An 11,516-nucleotide genomic window follows, 5' to 3' on the forward strand; every position below is an offset into this window, starting at 1 on the left:
GAAAGCATGATGTTACTCTCTTTGTGTCAATATTGTCATTACAAGAATAGTGCAAGCTGGATACTCTACTGGTGATGTTGCTTGTCTTGATACAGTAGTCCGAGCTACATAATGTAACTGAGATATCAGAAAGTTTATTAGCTGAATGTCATACCAGTCACAGTCAAGACATTATCCATGACGTTAAGAAAGCAGACCACTTTTAGGCTTGAACACTACAGTGTTTTAATTGCTACTACAGTACTGAAGTACTCTCTTCTGGCATGGAAACAGGGCACCACAGTTTAAAATGGAATTTGAAACATGATACAGCTTTGTTTTTATTTTCAAGTACTGGGAGAGGTGGAAGTTGTATTGGTGGTTTTGAAGCCAAACTGTTTGCAGATATTGTTTCAAAAACGAAACTTTTATGGTTAAAAATGAATATTTTAACAATCTGTTGACTCCTTCCTCACTGCTTGGAGAACGTATACTTCACGTCTACAGCTCTCAAACTTCCCAGCAGCACTTCCAGTGTAATGAAAAGTTGAGCGATTAGTTAGAAAAGAAACAGATGCTTTATAACTAAATCAGTGTGTATTAGCAATGAATGCTGATGATTCTGATGTCAGCCCTAAACTGACTGAACTTATGAAGATAAAATTCCATACAAAATATGTGCCTAATGTTGTGTATTGTTTCTCATTAAGTACTGTGTATCAACTGGAGTATAAAGTTTATAGAGTGGAACAATTTTCTTGCATTTTAAGAGGTAGACATCCACACAAAATAGAAACAAATACTAAGACTAACAAAAGATTGTATTCAAAAATATATACATGTACATAAAAGTCAAACAGAGTTTACTTTTTTCCTTCAACCATTATGATATGATAACCAAATTTTGTTTTCACTGGTGGGTCTGTGTACACTGGACTACTGACATTTGAAATAGGCAGAGCAAATGCTGCATCTTGGAATGGACCCACCATTGATCCTCTAGTCATCCAACCCAGATCACCCTGAAAAATAAGAAACAAATGAAAGGGTAGTAATATTAAACTTTTGTGCAAAATTTTTCAAAATACAGGGATTTGAAAAGTTTAAAAGTCAGTTTGGTAATGTGTGATAAAAACTTTGTTGATAACATTTAAACAAAATTATGTTCTTTATTAACAACAACCACAAATGTACTTCTAACTCTGTATGAACTCAATGCTTTTAGTTTAAATTGCTTCTCATTTTCCTCCTAAAAACACAGGCTGTATTTGCCCATAAATATGAGAGATTGGGATAACAGTATCAAAAGCTCAATAACTAAATTTATGTGGTTTCATCTTTATTGTAGACACAAATGTTCACGTTTGATTTTGTCCATTATAAATGGTTTTCTGAAAGCCTGCAGCAGTGAAAACAATGGCTTTATTTATAAATAACTTCTCTGCTACCAGTCATGATTTTCTCTGTATGAAAACAAATCATGCACTGTATTAGGCCTTTAACATAATCTCTGTTGACTACATCTAAAAACCCTTTGTAACTGTTTGTTTATATACTGTATACTGTGCATAGAAAACCATGTTTGATGTTTACAATGTGTGAGAGACTGTACAAATGGACTGTGAGAAAACTGTAAGTACAAGTTCTTAAAAATCAATATCCAACTAAAAAGTGTTTTTTACATATTGCAGTTAAGTTTACAAAGCAAATTAGGACCTGTCACATCAAAGACATTACATAAAAATGGCATAGTACACAGAAAAAATTAACTTGAAAATGGGAAATCATTTCCTGATACACATTGTGTAAAATATGAATAAAAATTAAAAAAAACCATGTTTCAGGATTATATTTCCCTCACTGAAAATTACTAAGACTATAGAGATCTTAGATAAAATAAAAAAAACTGAAGACAGGCTATGACTCACCAGTAGATGAATAATGGATGGTGCATCAACATATTAAAATATGCCTGAAAGTTATACTACCTTTAAAGCCCTGCAGTGACACTGATCGTTTATGATGAGTGCCTAGGCAGACAGGTGGAGGGGTGGAGAGGAAAGACAAGTGGAATAGGGTAGGGAAGTGCTGATGGAGGGGAGGGGAGGGTTACTGGTGAAAAGGGAGGGAATTACTGAACAATGTAGCAGTGGCAAAATGTGAATAAATACTGGCAACAGAAACAAATCTGATGCGACAGAGAGAGAGAGAGAGAGAGAGAGAGAGAGAGAGAGAGATATTGGGGGGGGGGGGGGTGGGGGGTGATTTAAAGTTTCAGAAAAAAGATGTAAAATGAAAAGACAGGAACAGGCGACAGTCAAGAATGAGGGTGGTCATTAGCAGTAATTTAGGCCAGGGGAATCACAGGAATGGGGGTGTGCTGGAGGGATAGTTCCCTTGTCTGCATTTCCTGAGAGTTGGTGCTGAAAGGCAGTATACAAGGGGTACAGGTATTAAAACAGCTGTTGATGTCATTGGTATTGTGGTGTGAAGCACTCACATGGGTAAACATGTGGATGGTTTTCACACTGACACACATCAGAACACTAAACATTAGTACAGCACAAGTACGAAGTGACGTGGCTGCTTTCACACATGATTGTGCTGTGAGTGGACAGGAAATATCTACAATGCTGTAATTGGTGATTGGTGCATGTAAGGAGACTGGACTATGGCAGGCTATTCAAACCCAAGTGCCTACCCATTGGCAACCAGGTACATGTGGGTAATCAAGCAACCAAGCAATAGCTTACGTAATCATACTGCCAAAACTGAATGCTTGAGGGACAGGGGTGGCCAAGTGGTTTTTAGATCTGCAGAAAGAATGCAATAAGGGCTACCTAGCAGATAGTTTAACAAACCTGTGCTGCCCGTAGGTGAGCTAATGGGTGCTCACAGGTGCCTTGCTCCATGGGACACTACTGGAGCAATCTGGACTTGGAGATGTGCATAAGCTGTATGGGCCACAGAATACCATGGAGGGGTGGAGGTAGGTTATCTATCAGTGCATGACAAAGAAAGTCAAAGGTTTGGTGAAGGATGTGGTTGAGCCTTTCAAGGCTATGAGCTGTGGCATGTTAGGTGATAAGAAGAGAATTTATTGGGGGCTGGTTCACAATGGTGATATATTTGTTGAGTTCACAGGAATAAATTGCATGGAAAAAACTGTTTCTTTACTATCTGGAAAGGTTACTGTCTCTCCTGCAAAGATGCTGGCAAGGTTGTCAGCCTATTCAGTAAACTCTCAGTTTCCACCACAGATGGAGGAACTGTGGATGTCAAGGCTGCAGGAGGGAAACTTTTTGACTCAGACCACATGAAAGATGCCAAAATGTAGGTCCTCTTTGGTGGCTGGTGCTTTTGATATGGAGATATGTTGTTATGGAGCCACTGAAGAGGTAGGGATCAATGTCTAGGAACATAGTTCGTTGAACAGAGAAGGACAGGAAGTGGATTTAGGCATAGATATTGAGGCTGCAAATGAAAGCGCAAAGACTTCCCTTAATATGAGTCCATCTTATAGATATGTCATCAATAATCTTGAATCGGAAGTAGACAACGGGTAATGGTAACAGTGCTGGGAAGGATTCCTCTATTACATATGATGTTAACCATTGGTTTGCTATACCATCAACTTCATAAAACTTAAATTTATTTAGAACACTGTGATTCACACAGTCAATGCCCCAGGTAGGTTGCAGAAAATAGCAACTGGCACTATTTTATTACCGAATGCTTATAATATTTGGTGAGTGAACATGTAAACAGCATTCTCAGTAGAGCACCTCTCCTGAAACCCAAACTGTGATTTCCTGAGGATACTATTGTTGCTAAGGAGAAATACTATTCTACAACACATCACCCTCTCAAAGATTTTGAAAAATTATAGCAGTTGGATGCGTGGCAGAAAGCTGCGTTCATTGAAAGCTCTGTGCAAAGGACAGCAGTTACTTGACAAGTTCAACAGGGGTAAATGACCACATCACTGATTGTGAAATACAAATTTAAATCTATTCACTTATTTTTAAACATTGAGCAAGGTGACAACGGTCAAGACTGGAATGGAATTTGAGACGATGGAAGTTCAAATGCCCATCTGGGCATCCAAATATACACTTTTTGTGGCTTTTGTAAATCATTTAAAGCTAATGCTGGGCTGATTCCCCCAGTAAGGACATGGCTAACTTCCTTATCCAACCTGAGTTCAAGGTCCATTTGTAACGAGTAGTCAAATTCGTACAATTTTTGGGTCATAAAACTTGTTGAACTGTGTAGTCCACAACTCCCATGACTAATTATTCTGAAATGTTCTGCTGAAGTATCACATGTCAAACAATGGAAAGTCCAGGATGGAGTAACAATAATGTGAAAAGGATAGCTTGCTACTCACCACATAGAGGAGATGCAAGGGAAAAAGACTACTACACATTTAAGCTTCCACACAAAAAGTCTTTCTTCCAAAACAGAAAACACACACACACACACACACACACACACACACACACACACACACACACACACACACACACACAGGGCTACCACTGGGCTGCTGGGGTCCAGCATCTGGAGACGGTAGTCGTGTGTGCATGTGTGTTTCTATTTCGGAAGAAGAACCAGCAGCTGCAGACAGTACCCATGTATGTCTGAGATGTACTTTTGTGAAGGTATGTTCTACTTCAGAAGAGATCTTTTTGTACAAAAGCTTAAATGTTTAGTAGTCTTTTCATTGTGCCTATCTGCGACTCAATGCCTCCTCTATGGGCTAGGTTGTAATCTACCCTTTTCAAACTGTTGTTAAGGTATAACAAGTTCTAACAAGCATGCCTTCTGTCTCACAATATAAATATTAACGGCATTTTGAATGATTAACCACTGCAATTGCAGAATACACAGTTGAACCGATTTTATGATCCAAAGATGGTCAGAGTTTGACTAAAATCAACAGTACAAATACAATTAGAAATACAGCTGTGCATTACATATTGCAGTTCCTAACAAGGAATATTTTATATATTCCCTCTTTAGCCATCACTGCTAAACTTGGGTTACATTATTTAGATTTTTTGTATCACGATACTACGAGATGTGTGTATCTGTGCAGAAAAATTTCTCACCCCTTGTCTTGCCTTGTCTTCACTGTATTGTGCAGCAACTTCGGGAAACTTCATTCCACCTTTCAGTTTCTCCAAAGCTTCTAGAGCTTTTGACTGTTTTTCACATAGTATATGTCGAACCTAAAATAAGAAAAGAAATAGTATCATCAGTTTAAAATAATAAATAAGGCACTCACTAACACAATTAAAATTGCATTGATCACACAATAAATGAAACTTTTTAGGTAGACACAATTTAGTTATTTAATTTTAATTCACTGTTATTGGAAGATAACTCCTCTCATAATAATACAGAAATAGGTGCATATCAAGGCAGGATTTTTCAGTGGGTGAATAATACCGATACATCTATACTGCATGGTGTTCTATTTATCTGATGACTGCCTGTGTGGTGCAATAGATGCCAGGCAGCGAGCACTCCGTTGCCCAGCAATCAAATGCCATGTCGCCCGTCTACTGCTGTGGTACAATATGACTACATTTAAAATGTAAAGCAAACAAATTTTGTACTCGCCCTTGTCACTAAAGAGATGCTGGAAATGCCTGCAATTATTTTCCACGCATTTGTGACATCTACTCAAGAAATTATTAATCACACAATGTAAATCTCTCATATTGAATTAATTGATTCACAGATATTAACCTTGAGTTCCTCTATTGTGTGAGGATTTGCTGTGTACATTTTGTCCTTTAGTGCACCACACAAATAAAAATCGCACAGAGTTAAATCAGGACATATGGCGGGCCAGACAATGTTACTAATTACTCTTTCATTGAACACATAATGAATTGCGCGCAAAGAAACATTGACCGCAAGAGCCCTCGCCGAATCCTGTTGAAAAAATGTGAAGCTTTGTTCACTCAGTTCATTAAAAAACGGTCGCAAAATGTTTTGCACACATCTTTCACTTGTAGCTGTGTCAAAAAAATTGGGCCTATTATTCTGTCACCACTATCTGCGCACCACAACCCTATTTTCTGATCATGAAGGGGTTCCTCATGAAGCACAACAGGTCAATCTGTGCTCCAATGTCAACAGTTTTGGGAATTAACATACCTGTGTAAATGGAGCCAAGCCACGTTTGAAAACAGAATGTGTGTCGTAAGAAACATTAACAAAACCTAACCTTGTACGCAACATCAACAGGTCGAAGTTCTTGTACTTGATACTTTACAGGGCATTGGCACAAACAGCTTAGCACCTCTTTGTATGGAAGTGCATGATATCTGTGTTTGCTGCAAAAGTAGTCTAAGAAACTTTCTAGGGGAATTTTTCAGGCTTCTGTGAGCACTGTATGTCGTCGTTTACGCTTCTTGTCTTAAACATGTCCTGTTTCATGAAATTCATTCACTAATTTTTGAACTGCATCATGACTTGGAACTTGAACACTTGGAAACATCTGCTCAAACAATCTCTAATCAGTACTAGTGGGCTCTGTACACACATGAAAATCATAAATAAATACTCATTGTGAAGTTCAATAATATAGTCTTGCCATTGTTCCACTCGCAAACTTCGCTGTTACGCTCATGATGCCTGTTTCACACCTTGAACGACACTGGTCAACAAGGTGTGTATGTCTGTATGGCCTTCAGGCTCAAACCCACAAAAGAAGGGGGGCATAGTGCAGTCCCAAGAGACCCACTCGAGTGGCTTCCATGGCTGGCCTAGAATACTCTGGGCAGGCAGTCATCAGATAAATGGAACACCGTGTACATAAAGTGAGATATGAGAGGGTACCTTTTACTACTAGTTCCATTTACAGATGAATGACTGTTGATATGTATGAGTGGGAACTGTAATAACTCTAAACTTATATAGTATTTATCAACTGTGCAGAACCAGTATGTGTAACGAGCTGCAGATATATTGATTTAACCTTTGGAAAATAGTTTCTAAAATTTTGTACATTTGTTTACATGAGATGTTCAGAAACTGTCATTAGCCATCATAGCACTAGGGTACTTTCTCCTATTAGCCAATCAGACACATAACCATTCATTTCATGCTCAAAAACTCCATTAGCATAACCAAATGCAAACAATGTCCTTAAGCATACTGCAGCACAGGTGGTGTGTGTTTTAGAAGAAATGTCTTTTATAGAAAAAAATTAAAGTATCCTACTATTTACTACTTCTCTGATTAAACAATGTGCTTATTGCAGCTTACACTCCCACATATTGTTATGTTTTGTGTGAAGTGAACACTATTATATTAAGACTTAGCTGCCAATCATTGCATAAGCAAACATTTTGTCAGGATCTGACTAGATACCTCTACAAGGATAAAATTTCCCCATCGATAACTTTATTATCTATGAATAATCGGAGATGGCCGTTACCATAATATACATAATAATTATTTACATAATGAGTTCTAGAAGCTAATAATAGGTATGGAATGACAAATTATATGATTTGTGTCCAGTCCAATACAACTGTAACTGATCTGGGAAATATAATGATCATTCCAATCCAGACAACAGTAAAAGAACACAATAAAAATTCAATAAACACATTGGCACTCCTATAGTGAAACAGAACATAAAATTTGTACAACATTCTCAAAAAATGTGGAAGGGCATCTGTGCTTAACAGGTTCATTAACACAATAGAAGTCAGTCTTGTGCGATTGTGAATGATTCCAAAAAATAAACAATAAAAGCTATCTAAGAGACATTAACATCAGACTGGGAAGGAATGTTAAGATCTGATGTCAATGTCGAGTTCATTTAAGAAGTAGCTTGACCACCTATTGGGATGGGTGGAGGAAGGATGTGGGAATGTGTATGGCTACGGCTTTGTTTCAGGAACAATCCTACCAAATGTTTAAATGATTTAGGCAAATCATGGAGAACCTAATTTAAATTAGTGAAAATGTGAGTTAAATGTAAGTTCGGTGGTTAAGCCACTGCCACTCACTCACTTGGCAACAGAAGAAAAAAAGAATGAGTGGAGCTTAAAAGTAATGAACATATAGAAATGCTGTAGCAGACTAAAGAATGTAATTGTAAGACAATAGGCAACAGGTTTCATAAATGCACAACAAAACTGCTCAGAAGGCATTACACTGAAAGCAGTTTCTGTAAACATGAAGTATACCACTTTAAACATGAAATTATCTGATAATTCAATGCAGTCTATATTACCCAGATAGATGTAGGAATATTTCACACAAGAATAAAGCAAACTAAAACCAAACTGCTAGGGTCAACAGACGAGTCTGATTCCACCTGTCGGCTTTGACCTGTGACGTAAGGCTGTTGTGGTGTGTGCTGTCAGTATGGCGCAGAATTTAGTTTGTGAGAGTGGTGTGTTCGTAGGTGTCATTTTGATGTGATCGTGGTGCTCTCTGGTGGTGTGTTTATGTGTTGTGTGTTAGGTGATGTTTTTGGCTTAGTTTGTGTGTGTGGCATGTTTATAGGTGGTGTATTGTTGCGGTTGGTGGTTCTGTCTGGTGGTGTGTTTATGTTTAGTATGTTATGTGGCGTATGGGGTTCGTTTGTCTGGGAGTATTGCACGTGTGTGGTATCGGTAGCGACTGTGCTTTCAGCGGAATATTTTTCAGTGAGTTAACGATTTTGGTTTTGTTATGTCGACGTTATTGTTTTTTTCTGTTTGTCGTGTGTGAATTTTAGTAAACTGCTTTGTTTATGTCTCTGGTAGGTATGATTATGACTGACAAGGTCAACAATTTTCGGTTGTCGGCAATGATGGGGGACAGTGCATTGTCTCTAATAAAATTTCTTCAACTATTTGGATTTTTGGATGCAGTCGTGAAGTGTTCAGTGTGTCGTGAAGAAATGAGGCTTACTAAAGTTCCGGCGTCTCGGACCAGGGACGGCTATATGTGGAGATGTCGTAAGGGTAACAGGTCAAGGGAAGTGTTCGATTCCAATTTTGATTTTCTAGGTTTTTTTATGATAGTATTAAGTGTAGTGGTGGTGAAAGTTTTGAGATTTATGGTGTGGTATCGGTGTTTGATTCCAGTGGATATTGTTTTTAGTTGATGTGGTCGTTTTATATTATCGTTTGGTTTAGTGGCGTGTATTTATTTTTAGTTTGTCCCCAGACGTCATTGGTCAACGCGGACGGGTGGAATCGGACGTTTCCATCAATCCAACTGCACAATACCACCAACAAGTGATCCAATTGCTTCAGTAGCATTAAATATAATGGGCAATGAAGATAATATTTTAAAGCTTTGATAACTTATATCATCAAATGCATACTAAAGAAATGAAAGTAAATCTTTTATTTGAACAGGTACTGTCAGTGTTTCAAGAGAGCAACATACAGTGAGTACGACAAATTGTGGACATTAAAACTTATTACTTCTCAGAAAATATGCTCTTCTCTTCATGCTATATGCTGCAATTAGTGAAAACTAAACACTGCTTTTCAGAATTTACCTTAGAGTTCTAGTTTATATAACGAACAGAGTGTTAAATATGGAGCAATTATGGCCATCAGGTTACACTACAGCTCAGTCCAAATGTAAATGTGAGACAAAGGTTGTTGTAACTGATTATCGGTATAGGGTAGCCAGATGTCCATGGTCACTCCATATATATAAAGCACGCCTCATAATAAAAACAAACTGCGAAGACAATTCAGAAAACTGGATTACATAATAGATACATTTCGTTGCATGAAGTAAGGGTGGCACTATGTCACCCTTACCACCAAAACATTTTATTTCAAAACCATTAAATTTGCCAATTACAACTCAATTGTCACCTCGAATTCTAATCTATATCACGGGCTATGATAGAAATAAAGTCTGTCCCCACACTCAAGATTTTGAGAAAAAAAGAGGGGGGGTGGGGGGGGGGGGCATTATCGCAGACTAGCCCAAAAGTGATTTCAGCATGTGGTAAATGCTGCATCAGAGAAATTGTCGTCAACTTTAAGTGAAGTCTTTTACCATCAACACATCAATGATGACATTTATTGAGCTTTTACTAGTCTGGAGCATTTCTCATGTTTTGGAAAATTTTGTCAACAGAACAATATGCGTGACACCAGGCTAGCTTGCAGGAAATGGTATCAAACCACCACCAACAACAGTACTTTAGTTTTGAGCCAACAGTATGGGCAAAGTTGTATATTTAATACAGTCATGCAACCAAGACCAATAGTCACCTCCTTCTGTGACCAAGTATTTACTTATCATCGTGCACGAACTGCTTTCCATCCTACAGTTTCACACCTGTATCACTAATTTCGCAGTATGCTCTCCAAAACTGCAGTATGAAAAACCCACAGTTCTGTCCATTTTGAACTCACTCGCTTGCATGCATTGCATTGAGGAGGAATTGTCCAGTCACACCAGAGCGAAAAAAACTGCAACATTGATTGTGCCAATAAATGAACACTGTACATAACATTTTGTGAACGAAAGAAAACAACTATCCCTGGTGTGAATATTCGAGGCTAAGTCTAACACTGGATACGAATAACTGACAAAACTGTGAAGAAACTAATTTTAAATTCTCGTAACTTTAACTTGATTGGGTCGAAAACTGCTATTCATCTTTACGGGGAGTGATTGATAAAGCAAGTAAAATTATAAACGCACGCTCCTGCTTTCTTCATCTCTTTGTTGCAGCTTCAGTCTACAAAACGTACAACGCCCGTTACAGTAACTATGAATGGAGGAAGGCAGCAGGTATTTGTTTCAATAAGCAATGACATAAAGTAATCAATAGAGTTTTGCCCACAGCTATTAAAAGACCACCCAACAGATTCTGAGCGTGTACACTCCATACGTCTTATTAGAAATAAGGGCATAACATTTAATGTGATACCACTGAAACTAACCTTTACTGCTGAGCCACCCTTCTTTTCTTTGCCGGCAGCAGTTTTCGTGTCGTCAGCTGATTTTGAGCCACCCTTCGCACCTCCCGCTCCTTTTTTCGGAGGCATAGCAACACTGAATAAGTTATCAACTTACTCCAGAAAGATTACGATTCCTCCGATGTTTTTAACTTTGCCTGTGAGTTTTCGGCTGACGTTTCCTACATCACAAACCATGCGTCGTGTTTACGAGCTTCACGTCCAAAATACATCATGATGTACACAACACATAGGTCTCAGACTGTGCAAAGATCAACGACTGCAAAATCTCTGATAGGTTGATGAGTTTCTATTGGCAAGCATCGGTGGCGAGAGGGAAGGTCCCAGTGACAAGATGGAATAAATATTTCCGACCGAGCAGTTCAACATTCAGATTAGCCGATGTTTCAGATTTAAATATGACTTTTCGCAAGGTATGTTCAATTGACAGTATCAACTCTGAGTCACAAACTGGGCATAAAGCGTTATTTGTTTTCGTTGGTGAAGAATGCAACACTCCACAAATAATTTTCAGAAAACTTTATTTCAGTTCAATAAGTGGTTTCATGTTATCATGTCTATCTT

General features: G+C 38.2%; 1 protein-coding gene across 1 annotated transcript; it reads right to left on the reverse strand.

Moving 5' to 3' along the window:
- Window positions 1-782: 782 nt before the first annotated feature.
- On the reverse strand, window positions 783-11,197 carry LOC126146165 (peptidyl-prolyl cis-trans isomerase NIMA-interacting 4). The gene is made up of 3 exons (XM_049915605.1): window positions 10,917-11,197; window positions 5,094-5,213; window positions 783-1,001 (listed from the first exon to the last, which is right to left on the reverse strand). The coding sequence occupies exons 1-3, from the start codon at window positions 11,019-11,021 to the stop codon at window positions 843-845; spliced, it is 384 nt and encodes a 127-aa protein (XP_049771562.1). The 5' UTR covers window positions 11,022-11,197; the 3' UTR covers window positions 783-842.
- Window positions 11,198-11,516: the final 319 nt, after the last annotated feature.

The sequence above is a fragment of the Schistocerca cancellata genome, chromosome 2, assembly GCF_023864275.1.
Source record: "Schistocerca cancellata isolate TAMUIC-IGC-003103 chromosome 2, iqSchCanc2.1, whole genome shotgun sequence".
NCBI lineage: Eukaryota > Metazoa > Arthropoda > Insecta > Orthoptera > Acrididae > Schistocerca > Schistocerca cancellata.

What these genes read in the sequence shown, in the direction of transcription:
- LOC126146165 (XM_049915605.1), bottom strand. Translation starts at nt 11,021, where the DNA reads ATGCCTCCGAAAAAAGGAGCGGGAGGTGCGAAGGGTGGCTCAAAATCA. An exon ending in AGGGTGGCTCAGCAGTAAAG is followed by an intron (nt 5,214 to 10,916) that starts GTTAGTTTCAGT and finishes TTCTTATTTTAG; the next exon opens with GTTCGACATATACTATGTGA. An exon ending in AAGACAAGGCAAGACAAGGG is followed by an intron (nt 1,002 to 5,093) that starts GTGAGAAATTTT and finishes CTTATTTTTCAG; the next exon opens with GGTGATCTGGGTTGGATGAC.